Below are 22,253 nucleotides of genomic sequence, written 5' to 3'. Positions count from 1 at the left end.
GGGAGCTTACACTCTAAGAGGGAGGGGCTGATCCCGGGAGCTTACACTCTAAGAGGGAGGGCCTGATCCTGGGAGCTTACAATCTAAGGGGGAGGGGCTGATCCTGGGAGTTTACAATCTAGGAGGTTAGAATAAATTTAAATTCAAATACAATAGAAAATAATAGAGTACAACAAAACAGAATAGAATAGAACAGAACATAAAAGAATAGAAAATAATAGAATAAAATAGAATACAATTGTCTTCCAAAAATTTGAATTTTGAATAGAATACATTTGAATTCTAACAGAATAGAATAGAAGAGAGTAAAATAAAGAAAAAAATATTAGAAAATAGAAAGGATATATCCGTCTTCTGAAATTCAAATTTAGAAAAGAACAGAAAATAATAAAACAGAAAAGAATAGAATAAAATAGAATATAATCGTCTTTTGAAAATTAGAATTTTGAACAATAGAGCCGTCTTCTTAAATTCGAATTTCAAATAGAATACATTTGAATGAAAAACGTTGCGATTTGGTCGAATAGAAATCAATTCCAACCGAAATCCGAAAATTCGAATTGAATTCGAAAACGAATTAATGAAACAAAACAAATTCTGAAAACAAATTTAATTAATTTAAGGAATCGAAGATTGGCTCCAACTGCCGTTTTATTCTCCGGGGCCTCGGCTTTCAGCAAATATCTCATATTTGGAGTCTCTCATTTTCTAGCGGAAAAAAAAAGTTATTTATAAAGCTTGTTAAAAATGCCGGCAAGTTGCTAGGCAACAACACGCTTTACGTTTCTAAGATGGAGTGACGTCTTTTCCCTTTTATTTCCCGGAAAACAAACCCGGATGTGTGTTAAGCACGCCGCCTCCACTGTCTGTATAGGAAAACTAAGGGCAGGTGCCACAGTCAACATGGCGGATACACTCTGCCGCCGACGTGCAGGAAGCCGCGGCTGTGATTGGTCGCCCCGCCGCCGGCGTCATGACGTAACCGTCGGAACCCGGAAGCGGTGTATTGGGAGCTGTCAGCTCCCTGTCCCGGGTTGGAATGCTGCGCCTGCGCCTGTCTCACTTGTTGCTCCCTCAGCGCCTGCAGCAAGTGGGAGTTGCTGTCGCCAGCGGTCTGAGCTCAGCTTGCTGCGGCCAGGGGAGGCTGCTGGAGCAGTCCATGCCAAGGCTGAGCTCCAGGCAGGCCAGCTCCCTGCCCACAGCCATGATGGAGGAGCTCCTGAGGCGGTGTGTGCCCCTACTGCCACCCTACGAGACCAAAGACAAGACCCCGCCTCCAGCTGAGCCGCAGAGCTTGCACTTCATGCAGCAGTACGTTGCCCTGGACGCGGGGGGGAGGGCGGCCCTGCTGGGGGAGTTGGCGGTGGGTTTCGGGGTGGACCACGGCCAGGTGGTGGAGCTCAGCGCTAAGCTGGTCCAGGATCAGCAGAAGAGGGACCTGGGTACCGTCCTGCAGGTGGAGGACCGCCTCCGCTACGCCCTCACCCCCCACTACAGGGCGCTCTTCTGTCACATCAGCAAGGTGGAGGGCGGGGTCAAGTTTCTGGTGGACCTGAGGGCCGACATCATTGAGAGCATGGCATCCAAGATGGTCGACGGACCGCACATCCGGGTAAGACGGGAGCGGTCACCCGGAAAATTGTAGGGGGCCCCCCGACATCTCAGTGGACACAATCATAGCTCCCAGCATTGGTGTCAGTAGAAGCAATAATAACCCCCAGCATTGGTGTGATTGGACGCAGCAATAACCCCCGACATTGGTGTGATTGGACGCGATAATAACCCCTGACATTGGTGTGATAATAACCTCCTACATTGGTGTGATAATAACCCCCGAAATTTGTGTGATTGGACGTGATAACCCCCGACATTGGTGTGGTTGGACGTGATAACCCCCGACATTGGTGTGGTTGGACGTGATAACCCCCGACATTGGTGTGGTTGGACGTGATAACCCCCGACATTGGTGTGGTTGGACGTGATAACCCCCGACATTGGTGTGATAACCCCAATATTGGTGTGATAATAACCCCCGAAATTGGTGTGATTGGACGCGATAACTTCCGACGGTGTGATTGGACGCGATAATAACCTTCGACGTTGGTGTGATTGGACGTAATAATAACCTCCGATGATGGTGTGATTGGACGCGATAACCCCCGACATTGGTGTGATTGGACGCGATAACCCCCAGCATTGGTGTGATTGGACGCGATAACCCCCAGCATTGGTGTGATTGGACGCAATAATAACCCCCAGCATTGGTGTGATTGGACGCGATAACCCCCAGCATTGGTGTGATTGGACGCAATAATAACCCCCAGCATTGGTGTGATTGGACGCAATAATAACCCCCAGCATTGGTGTGATTGGACGCAATAATAACCCCCAGCATTGGTGTGATTGGACGCAATAATAACCCCCAGCATTGGTGTGATTGGACGCGATAATAACACCCAGCATTGGTGTGATTGGACGCGATAATAACCCCCAGCATTGGTGTGGTTGGACGCGATAATAACCCCCGACATTGGTGTGGTTGGACGCGATAATAACCCCCGACATTGGTGTGATAACCCCCGAAATTGGTGTGATTGGACGCGATAATAACCCCCGAAATTGGTGTGATTGGACGCGATAATAACCCCCGACATTGGTGTGATTGGATGCGATAATAACCCCGACATTGGTGTGATTGGATGCGATAACCCCGACATTGGTGTGATTGGATGCGATAATAACCCCGACATTGGTGTGATTGGACACGATAATAACCCCCGACATTGGTGTGATTGGATGCGATAATAACCCCGACATTGGTGTGATTGGACGCGATAATAACCCCCGACATTGGTGTGATTGGATGCGATAATAACCCTGACATTGGTGTGATTGGACGCGATAATAACCCCCGACATTGGTGTGATAACCCCCGAAATTGGTGTGATTGGACGCGATAATAACCCCCAACATTGGTGTGATTGGATGCGATAATAAGCCCGACATTGGTGTGATTGGATGCGATAATAACCCCGACATTGGTGTGATTGGACGCGATAATAACCCCCGACATTGGTGTGATTGGATGCGATAATAACCCTGACATTGGTGTGATTGGACGCGATAATAACCCCTGACATTGGTGTGATAACCCCCGAAATTGGTGTGATTGGACGCGATAATAACCCCCAACATTGGTGTGATTGGATGTGATAATAACCCCGACATTGGTGTGGCTGGACGTGATAACCCCCCGACATTGGTGTGATGATAAACCCTGACATTGGTGTGATAACCCCCGACATTGGTGTGATTGGATGCGATAATAACCCCCGACATTGGTGTGATTGGATGCGATAATAACCCCCGACATTGGTGTGATTGGATGCGATAATAACCCCCGACATTGGTGTGATTGGATGTGATAACCCCCGACATTGGTGTGATTGGACGCGATAATAACCTCCGACATTGGTGTGATTGGACGCGATAATAACCCCCGACATTGGTGTGATTGGACGCGATAATAACCCCCGACATTGGTGTGATTGGACGCGATACTAACCCCCGACATTGGTGTGATTGGACGCGATACTAACCCCCGGCTTTGGTGTGATTGGACGCGATACTAACCCCCGGCATTGGTGTGATTGGACGCGATAATAACCCCCGGCATTGGTGTGATTGGACGCGATAATAACCCCCGGCATTGGTGTGATTGGACGCGATAATAACCCCCCGACATTGGTGTGATTGGACGCGATAATAACCCCCGACATTGGTGGGATTGGACGCGGTAATAACCCCCGACATTGGTGTGATTGGACGTGGTAATAACCCCCGACATTGGTGTGATTGGACGCGGTAATAACCCCCGACATTGGTTGGATTGGACGCGGTAATAACCCCCGACATTGGTTGGATTGGACGCGGTAATAACCCCCGACATTGGTGGGATTGGACGCAATAACCCCCGACATTGGTGGGATTGGACGCGATAACCCCCGACATTGGTGGGATTGGACGTGGTAATAACCCCCGACATTGGTGGGATTGGACGTGGTAATAACCCCCGACATTGGTTGGATTGGACGTGGTAATAACCCCCGACATTGGTGGGATTGGACGTGGTAATAACCCCCGACATTGGTTGGATTGGACGTGGTAATAACCCCCGACATTGGTTGGATTGGACGCGGTAATAACCCCCGACATTGGTTGGATTGGACGCGATAATAACCCCCGACATTGGTTGGATTGGACGCGGTAATAACCCCCGACATTGGTGGGATTGGACGCGATAACCCCCGACATTGGTGGGATTGGACGCGATAATAACCCCCGACATTGGTGGGATTGGACGCGATAATAACCCCGACATTGGTGGGATTGGACGCGATAATAACCCCCGACATTGGTGGGATTGGACGTGGTAATAACCCCCGACATTGGTTGGATTGGACGTGGTAATAACCCCCGACATTGGTTGGATTGGACGCGGTAATAACCCCCGACATTGGTTGGATTGGACGCGATAATAACCCCCGACATTGGTTGGATTGGACGCGGTAATAACCCCCGACATTGGTGGGATTGGACGCGATAACCCCCGACATTGGTGGGATTGGACGCGATAATAACCCCCGACATTGGTGGGATTGGACGCGATAATAACCCCGACATTGGTGGGATTGGACGCGATAATAACCCCCGACATTGGTGGGATTGGACGCGATAATAACCCCCGACATTGGTGGGATTGGACGCGATAATAACCCCCGACATTGGTGGGATTGGACGCGATAATAACCCCCGACATTTTTGGGATTGGACGCGATAATAACCCCCGACATTGGTGGGATTGGACGCGATAATAACCCCCGACATTGGTGGGATTGGACGCGATAATAACCCCCGACATTGGTGGGATTGGACGCGATAATAACCCCCGACATTGGTGGGATTGGACGCGATAATAACCCCCGACATTGGTGGGATTGGACGCGATAATAACCCCCGACATTGGTGTGATTGGACGCGATAATAACCCCCGACATTGGTGGGATTGGACGCGATAATAACCCCCGACATTGGTGGGATTGGACGCGATAATAACCCCCGACATTGGTGGGATTGGACGCGATAATAACCCCCGACATTGGTGGGATTGGACGCGGTAATAACCCCCGACATTGGTGGGATTGGACGCGGTAATAACCCCCGACATTGGTGGGATTGGACGCGGTAATAACCCCCGACATTGGTGGGATTGGACGCGGTAATAACCCCCGACATTGGTGGGATTGGACGCGGTAATAACCCCCGACATTGGTGTGATTGGACGCGATAATAACCCCCGACATTGGTGGGATTGGACGCGATAATAACCCCCGACATTGGTGGGATTGGACGCGGTAATAACCCCCGACATTGGTGGGATTGGACGCGGTAATAACCCCCGACATTGGTTGGATTGGACGTGATAATAACCCCCGACATTGGTGGGATTGGACGTGATAATAACCCCCGACATTGGTGTCAGTGGAAGCAGTGATAACAATTCCTGGTGTCAGTACTATTAACAAGCATTGATAGAACCTCCTGCATTGGTGGTCGTGGAAGTAAAAGTGAATCTCTGTGTTGGTGGTCATGGCAGTGAAAGTGTTAACCTTTGTGCCATTGTTGTTCAGTTATCTATCTCAAGCACTGCCCTCTTTTCCCAGGGCGGGGCTTGTACTGTGGGCGGAGACAATGTCAGAGATACCTCCGCCCACAGTATAGTCTCTTTCTAGTGCCCGGCCTCCCGCTGCCCCTCTGCAGTCTGACTGGGGTAAGATCTCAGGATGACACCCAGCGTCTGGTGATGTCTATGCGTTCCACACTTCAGGCTGTCATTGACTGCAAAGGATTGGCAACCAAGTATTAAAAAGTGAAAGTTTGATTTATGATTCTTATTCTGTCCCATTACTTTTGGTCCCTTAACAAGTGGGAGGCACATATGCAAACTGTTGTCATTCCTACACCGTTCACCTGATTTGGATGTAAATACCCTCAAATTAAAGCTGACAGTCTGCAGTTAACCACTTGCCTACCGGGCACTTATACCCCCTTATTTACCAGGCCAATTTTCAGCTTTCAGCGCTGCCGCACTTTGACAATTGCGCGGTCGTGTAACATTGTACCCATATGAAATTTTGATCATTTTTTTCTCACAAATAGAGCTTTCTTTTGGTGGTATTTAATCGCCACTGAGCGCTTTACTTTTTGCGCTATAAACAAAAAAAGTGCAAAAAATTTGAAAAAAAAAAAAAAAAGTTTCTTTGTTTCTATTATAAAAATTTTCAAACAGGTAATTTTTCTCCTTCACTGATATGCGTTGATGAGGCGGCACTGATGGGCACTGATAGGCAGCACTGATGGGCACTGATAGGCAGCACTGATGGGCACTGATAGGCAGCACTAAAGGGCACTGATAGGCGGCACTGATAGGTGACACTGATGATGGGTACTGATAGACGGCACTGACTGGCATCACTGCTGGGCACTGACTGGCACAACCGCTGGGCACTGACTGGTGGCACTGACTGGCAGCACTGCTGGGCTGCACTGGTGGGTGGCACTGGTGGGAAGCACTGGTGGGTGGCACTGGTGGGAAGCACTGGTGGGTGGGCTCAGGTGGGTGGCACAGGTGGGTGCACTGCTGGGCACAGGTGGGTGATCTGCTGGGCACAGGTGGGCGGAGCTAGTGGGCGCACTGCTGGGCACAGGTGGGCGGAACTTGTGGGTGGCACTGCTGGGCACCGATCATCAGGGCATTGATCATCAGTGCCCTGATGATCGGTGCCGATCCCCGCTCTGACAACTGCCAGTTCTCGGCAGTACTTTCCTCACGATCTGACAGCGTGAGGAAAGTGCAGCCGAGAACCGGCACTTGCATTTCCCTCTGATCAGCGTGTCATTGGACACGGCTGATCACGTGGTAAAAGGCCGCTGTGATTGGCCTTTTACCACATCACGTGATCAGCTGTGTCCGTAGGACACAGTGATCACGGAGATCGCCGGGTGCGCGCCCCCTCGGGCGTGCAGGAAAGCGCGTTCTGGGAAGACGTCATATGACGTCCACCCAGAACTGGCCGGCCGCAGTGCAGTCGTCATTCGGCAACTAGTTAAAGCACATCTTGTTTGTTTCATTTCAAATCCATTGTGGTGTATAGAGCCAAAAATGTTAGAATTGTGTCCATGTCCCAATATTTATGGACCTGACTGTATGGCCTTCATTGCCCCGTTATAATGGTCTATGCGTTGTGCTCATGCGGTGTCATATTCCGTGTGCATTTTAAACAGTTATTGCGCTGCGGCGGCTGGGAATGGTCCATTAAGGGTCGATTTAACCTGTTGGTCACAGCGGGGAATTCGTTGTAATGCTCACCTTGGTGAGTCGCACATCATAGCTCTGTAGGCTGTAGATTTCTTTAATAGACATCGAATCTTCAGGGCCGTCCTAGGAAGCTTCTTAGGGCCTCGTTTACACTTGCTTCAAAATGTGGCATTGGATACGTTTTTTTTTTTTTTTTTAAAGCACTCCAAGTGCCAATCGCAGCTCCTCTCACCAAATATAATTGTTTCCTCACAGTCCCGTTCACACGTTGTGTTTACCCCGTGTCCCTTTCTTGGTGCTTCAGATCCTCCATAGAAGTCTATGACGACGCTCGATAACAGCATCTGCAGCTTTTGAGGGACATTTATTCAGCTTTAGCTTTGCTTTGTTTTGGAGACATTGCAGATGTGAGATATCCCAGGATGCACTGGGAAACCAACAAGCGAACCGGAAAGACGTCATCAGCAGTCACTTCTGGTTCATGTGTATATATTCTGTGAGTGTCTGGTACAGAGGGGAGCAGCAGGAAGGTGAGCGGGGTCCAGACTAGAGCGGAGGAACTAGCAGACAGTACATGTGGTGTGCAACATGGGGATTCTATATTGCAAGGTGATTGGGGACCGGAGAAAGAGGACAGAGCAGAAGGTCAGCAGAGCTGGGGTTACTACTGAGTGGGGGATCTGCAGATCTGGGGGTTACTACTGAGTGGGGGATCTGCAGATCTGGGGGTTACTACTGAGTGGGGGATCTGCAGATCTGGGGGTTACTACTGAGTGGGGGATCTGCAGAACTGGGGGTTACTACTGAGCGGGGGATCAGCAGAGCTGGGGGTTACTACTGAGCGGGGGATCAGCAGAGCCGGGGGTTACTACAGAGTGGGGGATCAGCAGAGCCGGGGGTTACTACAGAGTGGGGGATCAGCAGAGCTGGGGGTTACTACAGAGTGGGGGATCAGCAGAGCTGGGGGTTACTACAGAGTGGGGGATCAGCAGAGCTGGGGGTTACTACAGAGTGGGGGATCAGCAGAGCTGGGGGTTACTACAGAGTGGGGGATCAGCAGAGCTGGGGGTTACTACAGAGTGGGGGATCAGCAGAGCTGGGGGTTACTACAGAGTGGGGGATCAGCAGAGCTGGGGGTTACTACAGAGTGGGGGATCAGCAGAGCTGGGGGTTACTACAGAGCGGGGGATCAGCAGAGCTGGGGGTTACTACAGAGCGGGGGATCAGCAGAGCTGGGGGTTACTACAGAGCGGGGGATCAGCAGAGCTGGGGGTTACTTCTGAGCGGGGGATCAGCAGAGCCGGGGGTTACTCTGAGCGGGGGATCAGCAGAGCCGGGGGTTACTCTGAGCGGGGGATCAGCAGAGCCGGGGGTTACTACTGAGCGGGGGATCAGCAGAGCCGGGGGTTACTACTGAGCGGGGGATCAGCAGAGCCGGGGGTTACTACTGAGCGGGGGATCAGCAGAGCCAGGGGTTACTAGTGAGCGGGGGGATCAGCAGAGCCGGGGGTTACTAGTGAGCGGGGGGATCAGCAGAGCCGGGGGTTACTAGTGAGCGGGGGGATCAGCAGAGCCGGGGGTTACTAGTGAGCGGGGGGATCAGCAGAGCCGGGGGTTACTAGTGAGCGGGGGGGATCAGCAGAGCCGGGGGTTACTAGTGAGCGGGGGGGTCAGCAGAGCCGGGAGTTACTAGTGAGCGGGGGATCAGCAGAGCCGGGGGTTACTAGTGAGCGGGGGATCAGCAGAGTCGAGGGTTACTCTGAGCGGGGGATCAGCAGAGTCGGGGGTTACTCTGAGCGGGGGATCAGCAGAGTCGAGGGTTACTCTGAGCGGGGGATCAGCAGAGTCGAGGGTTACTCTGAGCGGGGGATCAGCAGAGTCGAGGGTTACTCTGAGCGGGGGATCAGCAGAGCTGGGGGTTACTCTGAGCGGGGGATCAGCAGAGCCGGGGGTTACTAGTCCCTTCCTGTGTGCTGTGCAGTACCTGACCCATTCACGAAGCCGCACGCTGTCGCAGGCATAATAAAAAAATAAAGCGATAAGGACTGTTGTTCCCCTTTAAGAACTTTTTGCCCCCCAATCTCACGTGAAACATTTTTCAGACTTTCTCGAGAAACAGTGCGTCCGTCAGAATTCGGAGGCGGGAAGGAGAATAAAGACTTTTTTTTTTTTTTTAAAGAAAACATGGAATTGTTCGAATTTTTATTTTCTGAGCTGAAAAAAAGATCCAAAAATAGTTTGTTTTTTTGTACATAAAGCTTGTTTTGCTGTGAATGCGCCCGGCTTGTCGCGGGGAGTTATTCTCGCTGCCGAGTGGCTGAATGAAATGTGAACAAAGGAGAGCGAAGCAACAACGACTCACAATAATTGGACGCTTTTTTTTTTTTCGGCCTTGAATTATTTGTGCCAAACTTTTTGCTGTCTGATTTGTTTTTTTTCCTGGGGAACATAACCTGTTCGCTGCCAGTCCTGTGGCTTTTGTTTTCTTTTTTGCACATGTGCCACGTAGCCTCCTGATATGTGTGACATGTATGCTGGTGAAGAAGGGGGCTACATTCCTACATACAGGGGGACCAAGGCAGGGGGGCTACATTCCTACATACAGGGGGACCAAGGCAGGGGGGCTACATTCCTACATACAGGGGGACCAAGGCAGGGGGGCTACATTCCTACATACAGGGGGACCAAGGCAGGGGGGCTATGTTCCTACATACAGGGGGACCAAGGCAGGGGGCTACGTTCCTACAGGTGGACCAAGGCAGGGGGGCTACGTTTCTACATACAGGGGGACCAAGGCAGGGGGGCTATGTTCCTACATACTGTGGGACCAAGGCATGGGGGCTACGTTCCTACATGCAGGGGGACCAAGGCGGGGGGGCTATGTTCCTACATACAGGGGGACCAAGGCAGGGGGGCTACGTTCCTACGTACAGAGGGACCAGAGCAGGGGGGCTCTGTTCCTACTTACAGGGGGACCAAGGCGGGGGGGCTATGTTCCTACATACAGGGGGACCAAGGCGGGGGGGCTATGTTCCTACATACAGGGGGACCAAGGCGGGGGGGCTATGTTCCTACATACAGGGGGACCAAGGCGGGGGGGCTTTGGTCCTATATACAAGGGGACCAAGGCGAGGGGGCTACGATCCTATGTAAATGGGGACCAAGAGGGGAGCTATGTTCCTACATACAGGGGGCCAAGGCGGGGGGGCTACGTTCCTACAGGGGGACCAAGGCGGGGGGGCTACGGTCCTACATACAGGGGGACCAAGGCGGGGGGGCTACGTTCCTACATACAGGGGGACCAAGGCAGGGGGGCTACATTCCTACATGCAGGGGGACCAAGGCGGGGGGGCTATGTTCCTACATACAGAGGGACCAAGGCGGGGGGGCTACGTTCCTACGTACAGGGGGACCAGGGCAGGGGGGCTCTGTTCCTACATACAGGGGGACCAAGGCGAGGGGGCTCTGTTCCTACATACAGGGGGACCAAGGCGAGGGGGCTCTGTTCCTACATACAGGGGGACCAAGGCGGGGGGGCTCCGTTCCTACCAGGGCTGTGGAGTCGGAGTCGTGGAGTCGGAGGAAATTTAGGGTACCTGGAGTCGGAGTCGGCAAACAATGCTCCGAAGTACAAAAACTGAGGAGTCGGAACATTTATCTACCGACTCCACAGCCCTGGTTCCTACATACAGTGGGACCAAGGCGGGGGGGGGGGGGGCTACGTTCCTACATACAGGGGGAGCAAGGCGGGGAGGCTACGTTCCTACATACAGTGGGACCAAGGCAGGGTGGCTACGTTCCTACATACAGTGGGACCAAGGCAGGGGGGCTACTTTCTGACATACAGGGGACCAAGGCAGGTGGCTCCGTTCCTACATACAGGGGGACAAGGGCAGGGTGGCAACATTCCTACAGTTGGATCAAGGCAGGGGGGCTACTTTCTGACATACAGGGGACCAAGACAGGTGCCTCTGTTCCTACATACAGGGGGATCATGGAGGACAAACGTAGCCACCCTCTAATCGGACGTCAGATCACATCAGCAAGAACAAAGGAACTTGGAGGAGACTGAGACTGCAGTAGAAGGGACTTTTATGGGTAGTGAATGGAATTGAACCATTTTGTTTGGTGTCGCCTTTAATGTGTGTAAAACGCATTCTGTAGTTTTGTGGTGAAAAGTTGGCTTTGTGCTGTTTTTTTTTTTTTTTTGCTTGCTGTTTGGGATGACATTTTTAGATTTTACATTTCAGCTTTTCTGTGTCTGCAGGAGATGAACGGAGTGCTGAGGAGCATGCTGTCAGAGTGGTTCTCCGTAGGATTCCTCCATCTGGAGAGAATTACATGGCAGTCCCCTTGTGAGGTTCTGCAGAAGATCAGCGAGTAAGTGCATTTCCTGCAGATAATTGCTTTCCCATCATTAATAATGTTTCTTTTTCTTTTGTTTGTGTTTTTTTTTTTTTTTTAGTAGCAGATAGTGAAGAAAGATCAGAGTCCGTCATGTATATCACATTGGAGAGATTTCCAGGAGAGATTGGAGAGATTTTCCTTCTTCCTGTTTGGCCAACGGGACAGGGTATGGGAGCAAATCTCCCTGGCGGGGAAGGGGGGGGGGTTGTGGGGGGCGTGGTTATACATGCAGGGGGACCAAGGCGGGGGGGTTATGTTCCTACATACAGGGGGACCAAGGTAGGGTGGCTACGTTCCTACATACAGGGGGACCAAGCTAAGGGGGCTACGATCCTACATACAGAGGGACCAAGACAGGGGGGCTATGATCCTACATACAGGGGGGACCAAGGCAGGGGGGCTACGATCCTACATACAGGGGGGACCAAGCTAGGGGGGCTACGATCCTACATACAGAGGGACCAAGGCAGGGGGGCTACGATCCTACATACAGAGGGACCAAGGCAGGGGGGCTACGATCCTACATACAGGGGGATCAAGTCAGGGAGGCTTCGTTCCCACATACAGGGGGACCAAGGTGGGGAGGCTACGTTCCTACATACAGGGGGACCAGGGCAGGGGGGCTACATTCCTACATACAGTGGGACCAAGGCGGGGGGGTTATGTTCCTACATACAGGGGGACCAAGGCAGAGTGGCTACGTTCCTACATACAGGGGGACCAAGCTAAGGGGGCTACGATCCTACATACAGAGGGACCAAGACAGGGGGGCTACGATCCTACATACAGAGGGACCAAGGCAGGGGGGCTACGATCCTACATACAGGGGAAGCAAGGCAGGGGGGCTACATTCCTACATACAGGGGGATCAAGTCGGGGAGGCTTCGTTCCCACATACAGGGGGACCAAGGTGGGGAGGCTATGTTCCTATATGCAGGGGGGCTACATTCCTACATACAGGGGGACCAAGGCGGGGGGACCAAGGCGGGGGGGCCACGTTACTACGTACAGGGGGACCACGGCAGGGGGGGGGGGGCTGCATTTCTAACGGGACACGGCATGGGAGCAAATCTCCCCGGCGGGGAAGGGGGGGGGGGTTGGGGTTGTGTGGGGCGTGGTTATACAATAGAAACAGAAGTTCTTATCCCCCCACACTCTTTTAAAAAAAAAAAAAAAAAGTTTTTTTTTCATTTAACCAATTGCCCGCCACCCTATAGTAGAAGTACTGCTACAGGGCGGCAGAGCTGTGCAAAATCACATTTTATTTATTTATATATATATATATATATATATATGATTCACATTTCCGGGTGGGAGGTGCACGTGCCGCCCTGACTGCGCCTGCTGTTGGCAGCTAGGGATATCAATCACCGGGTCCGGGCCGGAGATTCCCCGCCAGCAATCGCCATGTAGAACTGACTGGGGAGAGAAGTGTGTAAATAACACAGCTCTCTCCTGCCAGCAAGGACATGCTGCTGTGTATCTTTGCACAGCATGTCTCCCTAGTAACACCGCACACAGGTAACCCTTTGATCGCCCCAGATGTTAACCCCTTCCTGCCCAGTGCCATTAGTACAGTGTCAGTGCTTCTTATTAGCACTGATCACTGTATTGTGTCACTGCGGATGTCAGTGACACCAGGTCAGTCCCCCCCCCCCCATTGTCAGAATGCCCGCCACAGTCCCGCTATAAGTCGCTGATCGCCGCCATTACTAGTATAAAAAAAATAAAACTCCCAGTATCTATACCGCCATTTGTAGACGCTATAACATTCACGTACACCAATTAATTTACACGGATTGGGGATTTGTTTTTTTTTTTTTTTTTTTTTTAGCAAAGACACGGAGCAGAATACATTTTGGCCTAAATTTATGAGAAAATTTGATTTTTCCATTTTTTTATTGGACATGTTTTATAGCAAAAAGTAAAAAAAAAAAATAATTTATATATAGATAGATAGAGAGATGTATGTATGTGTATATATATATATATATAAATTTTTTTTTTTTTCAAAATTGTGGATCTTTTTTTGTTTATAGCGCAAAAAATAACCGCACAGGCGATCGAATACCACCGAAAGAAAGCTCTATTTGTGGGAAAAAAGGGATGTAAATGTCATTTGGGTGCAGCGTTGCATGACTGCGCAATTGTCAGTTAAAGTAACGCAGTGCAAAAAATGGCCTGGTCAGGAAGGGGGGGAGGGAAATCCTGTGGAGGGGGAGGGGTTAATGCTGAAGTAAATCTGATTGGTTTCTTTAGCCTGGTTCCTCCCCTCCTCAACATTTTCAACACGTCACCCGCATAAGAGGGCGGGCTTTGACGCGCAAACGCCGCACATTACTTCCAAGGGCGGCAGAGCTTTCTGTGCTGACAGTATGCTCGCTGGTGTCTAATGACCAGCTCCTGATCATGTGACCACTGCAACAGCCAATCACAGTGGTCATGTAATCGGCTGATCTTTCCTGCCCCGCTCGGCATAAAGATCCTTTAACCCACATGTGTTGCTGAGCCTTCGTGATTGAAAGAACTGAAATCCAATGAATGATGGGGGCGGGTCCAGGAACAGTCAGGATGGGGAGGAAAAGGCTAGATGATGCTGGATGTCCTCCAGCCAGAAAATAAGGCAGAAATGTGTGCAAGGCTGAAGGTAAGGGTGTAATTTAGCTTTCAAGTGTATGTTTGTTTTTTGTTTTTTTTGAAGAAAGAATGGAAAAAATGTATATCTGGGACTCTGTTGATGAGATTTCACCTCACTTCCTGTCCTGCTGACAAACAATTCTTACCAGACAGGAAGTGAGGGAAAATCTCCAACTAGGACACAGAAATAAAGATCTGATTTAGCCCAAAACTCTAATAGAAAAGGCCTTGTATTCCTGTCTGTGATGCTTATTGAAGATTTGCCCTCATTTCCTGTCTTGTCAATGGCGTTGTCAGCAGGACAGGAAGTGAGGGGAAATCCATCGAATCCCAACCCTTCAGCAATGGATTTCGGATACAATGGGGGAAGGTTGGGGCCTCTGTAAGCCTCTCATTGCTGTCTGTATCCCCAATTTGGAGATTTCTCTTCACTTCCTAGTTTTCAGACAGAACAGGAAGTTGCCTCTAATTCCCTGTCATGTGACTGTCCTTGCAGGTATGAGGCGGTGCATCCGGTCAGGAACTGGACGGATATGAAGCGCAGAGTGGGAGCGTACAGAAGGTGCTTCACCTTTACCCACAGTGCAATGCCTGGAGAGCCTCTCATTGTGCTACATGTAGCTCTGATGCAACTTATTACAGGTAACATCCAGGTGAGTCCATGCGGCGAGGCAAGCTTCCGTTCAGGTCACCTAGGCGATCTGTGTGGAAGTGGGAGCGGGTGCCTGTCCAAACCGTGTTACCCACTCCCTCCCCCCTCCCCCCCACCAAACATTAAAGGGGGGAGACAGGAATGCGGAACTTCCCTTTAGGGGTGAAGTTTCGCTTTAAATCCTCCCTCCAGCATTCCATTCAGTCTGGCACAGGTGTACTGGCTCCTCCCCTTCAGTGTGGAACAGGTGCACCAGCTCCTCCCCTTCAGTCTTGTACAGGTGTACCGGCCCCTCCCCTTCAGTCTTGTACAGGTGTACCGGCCCCTCCTTTTCAGTCTTGTACAGGTGTACCGGCCCCTCCTTTTCAGTCTTGTACAGGTGTACCGGCCCCTCCTTTTCAGTCTTGTACAGGTGTACCGGCCCCTCCTTTTCAGTCTTGTACAGGTGTACCGGCCCCTCCCCTTCATCTTGTACAGGTGTACCGGCCCCTCCCTTTCAGTCTTGTACAGGTTTACCGGCCCCTCCCCTTCAGTCTTGTACAGGTTTACCGGCCCCTCCCCTTCAGTCTTGTACAGGTGTACCGGATCCTCCCCTTCAGTCTTGTACAGGTGTACCGGCTCCTCCCCTTCAGTCTTGTACAGGTGTAGCGGCCCCTCCCCTTCAGTCTTGTATAGGTGTAGCGGCCCCTCCCCTTCAGTCTTGTATAGGTGTAGCGGCCCCTCCCCTTCAGTCTTGTACAGGTGTACTGGCTCCTCCCCTCCAGTCTTGTATAGGTATACTGGCCCCTCCCCTTCAGTCTTCTACAGGTGTACCGGCCCCTCCCCTTCAGTCTTCTACAGGTGTACCGGCCCCTCCCCTTCAGTCTTCTACAGGTGTACCGGCCCCTCCCCTTCAGTCTTCTACAGGTGTACCGGCCCCTCCCCTTCAGTCTGGCACAGGTGTACCGGCCCCTCCCCTTCAGTCTGGCACAGGTGTACCGGCCCCTCCCCTTCAGTCTGGCACAGGCGTACCGGCTCCTCCCCTTCAGTCTGGCACAGGTGTACTGGCTCCTCCCCTTCAGTCTGGCACAGGCGTACTGGCTCCTCCCCTTCAGTCTTGCACAGGTGTATTGGCTCCTCCCCTTCAGTCTGGAACAGGTGTATTGGCCCCTCCTTTTCAGTGTGGCACAGGTGTACCGGCCCCTCCCCTTCAGTCTTGCACAGGTGTACCGGCCCCTCCCCTTCAGTCTTGCACAGGTGTACCGGCCCCTCCCCTTCTGTCTTGCGCAGGTGTTACGGCTCCTCCCCTTCTGTCTTGTACAGGTGTACCGACCCCTCCCCTTCAGTCTTGTACAGGTGTACCGACCCCTCCCCTTCAGTCTTGTACAGGTGTACCGGCCCCTCCCCTTCAGTCTTGTACAGGTGTACCGGCCCCTCCCCTTCAGTCTTGTACAGGTGTACCGGCCCCTCCCCTTCAGTCTTGTACAGGTGTACCGGCCCCTCCCCTTCAGTCTTGTACAGGTGTACCGGCCCCTCCCCTTCAGTCTTGTACAGGTGTACCGGCCCCTCCCCTTCAGTCTTGTACAGGTGTACCGGCCCCTCCCCTTCAGTCTTGTACAGGTGTACCGGCCCCTCCCCTTCAGTCTTGTACAGGTGTACCGGCCCGTCCCCGCCTGTCTTGCACAGGTGTACCGGCTCCTCCCCTCCTGTCTTGCACAGGTGTACCGGCTCCTCCCCTCCTGTCTTGCACAGGTGTACCGGCTCCTCCCCTCCTGTCTTGTACAGGTGTACCGGCTCCTCCCCTCCTGTCTTGTACAGGTGTACCGGCTCCTCCCCTCCTGTCTTGTACAGGTGTACCGGCTCCTCCCCTCCTGTCTTGTACAGGTGTACCGGCTCCTCCCCTCCTGTCTTGTACAGGTGTACCGGCTCCTCCCCTCCTGTCTTGTACAGGTGTACCGGCTCCTCCCCTCCTGTCTTGTACAGGTGTATCGGCTCCTCCCCTCCTGTCTTGTACAGGTGTATCAGCTCCTCCCCTGGACTGAAATGGCTTCCTCTGAATTCACTGCACACTGTGGTCTTCTCACCATGAGCATTAGAAGCTGCAGCCAATCAGACAGAGCTCCGCCTCATTTCCTGGCTGGAGGACGTCCAGCATTCTATAGCCCTGTCCTCCCCAGCCAGACCTCCGGCCCTCCCCTTTCATTCATTGGAGGCTCAGCATCACATGTGAGTATTACCCAGTGACAGGCTACTGTTTTTGGGAAGGAATGTATAGCCCCTCCCAACCATGGTCTGTCTGCATGGAATAGAGAAGTACAGAGACCCAGTATGTCATCTAATAAAGTGCATACACCCACTGACACTGGGGCATTTCTACTCCCACTAGCTGCAGTTTGGCCCCTGTAAGTTCTGAAGGACATTAAACTGGCCCTTTGTCAGGGAAGTTTGGAGACCCCAGTCCTCGGCAAAAGCACGCATTTGACTCTTGCACAGTTATTTTTAACCACTTGCTGCCCCCCCAACAGTAATCATTCTGTGAGCTGGCGGCAGCTACAGGCCAAGCCTCCCTGGGCTCCGGACACCGCGGATCCTGGGAACTGTCCGGTATGAGCGGCCCAGGATATCACGTGGTCGCCATGCGATCACACGGTCGCCATGTAAACACACCTGTTATGAATGGGTTCGTTCATAAGAGCTGTGATTCCTAATGTGATGCTGCGGACCAATCACAGCACACCATACACCGTGTTCCAAATTATTATGCAAATGATATTTTTCTCATTTCCCTCAATAATTGATGTAAATATCAGTCGGCAGAATTCTCAGGTGACAACTAGAAGAAGACAATTCACATTTTATTGAACAAACCTCCTAATGATAACAGGATTTTTGTTCCGGATTATTCCGCACAGGAAGTTTCCAAACACTTTCTAGGTTGTAAAGAACTGAAAATTGTCATTTGTTGTGTTTGCAGCAAATTTACTGAAATCAAAAGCTTTTCAATCAAACTTTTCCCAACATTGTAACTTTGTAAACATTTGAAGCGGTCACGTTACATTGTAACATAGGAGCCCTTATCTGATAGCAGATCACAAGTCTGGCATCCATTAAACTTGGGAGTTTTTGGACAGTTTCTGCTGGAATTTGTTTGCAAGATGTCAGAATCGCCTCCCAGAGCTGCTGTTTGGATGTAAACTGCCTCCCACCCTCATAGATCTTTTGCTTGAGGATGCTCCAAAGGTTCTCAATAGGATTGAGGTGAGGGAAGGATGGAGGCCACACCGTGACTTTCTCTCCTTTTATCCCCATAGCAGCCATTGATGCAGAAGTATTCTTTGCAGCATGAGATGGTGCATTGTCATGCATGAAGATGATTTTATTACGGAAAGCATAGTTCTTCCTTCTGTACCAGGGAAGAAAGTGGTCAGTCAGAAACTCCTCATACTTTGCAGAGGTCATCTTTACACCTTCGGGGACCCTACAGGGGCCGACCAGCTCTGTTCCCATGATTCCGGCCCAAAACATGACTCCACCACCGCCTTGCTGACGTCGCAGCCTTGTTGGAACAGGGTGGCCGTCCACCAACCATCCACTACTCCATCCACTACTCCATCCAGGGTTGCACGGCACTCATCAGTGAACAGGACTGTTTGAAAATGAGTCTTCATGTATTTTTCTGCCCAATGCAGCCGTTTCTGCTTGTGAGCATTGGTTAGTGGTGGCCGAATAGAAGGTTTCTGCACAGTTGCAGGACTCTGGAGGACTCTACACCTTGATGTCCGTGGGACCCCAGAGGCACCAGCAGCTTCAAATATCTGTTTGCTGCTATGTAATGGGATTTTAGCAGCTGCTCTCTTGATCCGATGCCTGGATCTGGCAGAAATCTTCCTCAATGTGCCTTTATCTGCACCAACCCGTCTGTGCTCTGAATCCGCCACAAATCTCTTCATAGTGCGATGATCACGCTTACGTTTTCCTGAAATATCGAATGTTTTCATCCCTTGTCCAAGGCATCGAACTATTCCACTCTTTTCGGCAGCAGAGAGATCCTTTTTCTTCCTCAAATTGCTTGAAAACGGTTTTCTGCTTAACCATTTCAATACCGGAGCAATTGTACCCCCTTCCCCCCAGGCCATTTTTCACGTTTCAGCGCTCTCACACTTTGAATGACAATTGCGCGGTCATACAACATTGTACCCAAACTAAAATTTTATAATTTTCTTCACACAACTAGAGCTTTCTTTTGGTGGTATTTAATCACCGCCGGGGTTTTTATTTTTTGCTAAATTAATAAAAAAAGACCAAAAATTTTGAAAAAAAAAAGTTTTTCTTTGTTTCTGTTATAAAAGTTTACAAATAAATAATTGTTCTTCATAAATTTAGGCCGAGATGTATTCTGCTACATGTCTTTGGTGAAAATAACCCAAATTAGGATGTATTATTTAGTTTGTAGGAAAGTTATAGAGTTTACAAACTATGGTATAGATCTGAATATTGATCAATCCTGAAGTACTGACAGCCAATCTAATTTCTTGAGGTTCAAGAATGTCAGAACAGTACAGATATCCCCCAAATGTCAGGACAGTACAGATATCCCCCAAATGTCAGGACAGTACAGATATCCCCCAAATGTCAGGACAGTACAGATATCCCCCAAATGTCAGGACAGTACAGATATCCCCCAAATGTCAGGACAGTACAGATATCCCCCAAATGTCAGGACGGTACAGATATCCCCCAAATGTCAGGACGGTACAGATATCCCCCAAATGTCAGGACAGTACAGATATCCCCCAAATGTCAGGACAGGACAGATATCCCCCAAATGTCAGGACAGTACAGATATCCCCCAAATGACCCCTTTTTGCAGAGTAGACAGTCCGACGTACTTTATAAGAGGAATGGCGAGTTTTTTGAAGTTGTATTTTTTTTGTCGTCATTTTTCGGAAAATAAAAAAATTATTTTCAGTTTTTTTTTTTTACATACTGTCACCAGTGCAGTACAGCGTCATCATATAACTGGCATGGCGGTGAACAGGGACACTGACTGGTGACAGTATGAAAAAAAAAAAAATATGTATTTTTTTTTTTTTTATTATTTTTAATTTTTTATTACATTTTTTTAAGTTTTTTTTCATATTGTACTACTTTGGGGAAGTGATCAGTATTTTTTTTTTTTTTACACAATTTGCTTATAGCAAAGAATTACTTTGCTATAAGCAAGCATTTACCTGAATGACATCGATTCATTCAGGGTTTTTTTTTTTTTTTTGTGCTTAGCTGTGATTTGGTCACAGCTAATCACATGACATGTGCATGTGATTAGCTGTGACCATTCACAGCTAGACACTAGTATACAATGGATGGCATGAATGAAGCCATCCATTGTATACAACTGTCATGTGACCTGCTATGATTGGTCAAAGCAGGTCACATGGTACCGGCAACGGGGGCCGGTACTCAGATCTGTCATCGGCCGTGTCCGAGGTACACGGCGGGTGACAGATCGCGCCGCTGCGAGGCTCTGCACCCGGAATGCCGCAGCACTTCTGAAGCCGCCAAACGGCCATTGGCCGGGCGGCTAATGGTTAATAATGGGGAACGCCCTCCTTTAGTAGTTTTCCCTTCAATTGGGCTCACCGGCCAATCTAATTATCACAGGTGTCCGAGATTGTTTTCAGTGATCAAAAGAGCCCTGACACACAATGCCATCCATAAGTTACACTGAAAATCAAAATATTTCATTTTTGTGACACTTAAACAGAATTTGCATAATAATCCGGAATGCGGTGTAGTAATCACAGCTGTTTTGAATGAACCTATATCATGACAGTTTGAAACAAAAAAGAAAAAAGAAAAACAAAAGAAAAATTCCCTAATCACCCCCCCAGAGTAGTAGAGTGTTAGTATGGTGACACTGAACTACTCTGACAGAAGTGACGTCACTGCAACCGGGACGGGGGCGGAACTAGAGACCTGGGAGTGAGTTGCAAGCTTGGCTGCTAACCACAACCTCGAGTTTCGCACGCATGCGCTTTATCAAGTCTCGTTCAGTCACATTGTCGACTGCTTTTCACAGATGAGAGCAGGTTCCCCCTGAGCACATGTGACAGACATGAAAGGGTCTGGAGAAGCCGTGGAGAACGTTCTGCTGCCTGTAACATGGTTCAGTATGACCGTTCTGGTGGTGGATCAGTGATGGTCTGGGGAGGCATCTCCATGGAGGGACACACAGACCTCTACAGGCTAGACAATGGCACCCTGACTGCTATTAGGTATCAGGATGAAATCCTAGGACCCATTGTCAGACCCTACACTGGTGCAGTGGGTCCTGGGTTCCTCCTGGTGCAGTGGGTCCTGGGTTCCTCCTGGTGCAGTGGGTCCTGGGTTCCTCCTGGTGCAGTGGGTCCTGGGTTCCTCCTGGTGCAGTGGGTCCCGGGTTCCTCCTGGTGCAGTGGGTCCCGGGTTCCTCCTGGTGCAGTGGGTCCCGGGTTCCTCCTGGTGCAGTGGGTCCCGGGTTCCTCCTGGTGCAGTGGGTCCCGGGTTCCTCCTGGTGCAATGGGTCCCGGGTTCCTCCTGGTGCAGGGGGTCCCGGGTTCCTCCTTGTGCAGGCGGTCCCGGGTTCCTCCTGGTGCAGGCGGTCCCGGGTTCCTCCTGGTGCAGGCGGTCCCGGGTTCCTCCTGGTGCAGGCGGTCCCGGGTTCCTCCTGGCGCAGGCGGTCCCGGGTTCCTCCTGGCGCAGGCGGTCCCGGGTTCCTCCTGGCGCAGGGGGTCCCGGGTTCCTCCTGGCGCAGGGGGTCCCGGGTTCCTCCTGGCGCAGGGGGTCCCGGGTTCCTCCTGGCGCAGGGGGTCCCGGGTTCCTCCTGGCGCAGGGGGTCCCGGGTTCCTCCTGGCGCGGTGGACCCTGGGTTCCTCCTGGTGCATGCCAATGCCCGGCCTCATGTGGGGAGATGCAGGCAGTTCCTGGAGGATGAAGGAATTGATACCGTTGAATGGCCCCCACACTCGCCTGATCTAAATCCAATAGAACCCCTCTGGGATGTCATGTTTCGGGCCATCCGACGCCGCCAGGTTGCACCTCAGACTGTCCAGGAGCTCAGTGATGTCCTGGTCCAGATCTGGGAGGAAATCCCCCAGGACACCATCCGTGGTCTCATTAGGACCCTCCCCCGACGTTGTCAGGCATGCATACAAGCATGTG

The 22,253-nt window shown here is 51.0% G+C and overlaps 1 protein-coding gene across 1 annotated transcript in view; it reads left to right on the top strand.

Moving 5' to 3' along the window:
• Window positions 1-990: 990 nt before the first annotated feature.
• The window catches only part of LOC149428185 (malonyl-CoA decarboxylase, mitochondrial-like), a 27,170-nt gene continuing 5,907 nt past the window's right edge, over window positions 991-22,253 (top strand). Inside the window, exons 1-3 of the mRNA XM_089667621.1 lie at window positions 991-1,612; window positions 11,646-11,758; window positions 14,919-15,075. Of these exons, the coding sequence (XP_089523747.1) occupies window positions 1,040-1,612; window positions 11,646-11,758; window positions 14,919-15,075 (843 nt within the window). The 5' untranslated portion in view covers window positions 991-1,039. The remainder of the gene's footprint in view (window positions 1,613-11,645; window positions 11,759-14,918; window positions 15,076-22,253) is intronic.

This window comes from Staurois parvus, unplaced genomic scaffold, assembly GCF_062004578.1.
Source record: "Staurois parvus isolate SC_StPar_1 unplaced genomic scaffold, SC_StPar_1.0 ptg003430l, whole genome shotgun sequence".
NCBI lineage: Eukaryota > Metazoa > Chordata > Amphibia > Anura > Ranidae > Staurois > Staurois parvus.
This window is presented reverse-complemented; position numbering and strand designations above follow the sequence as displayed.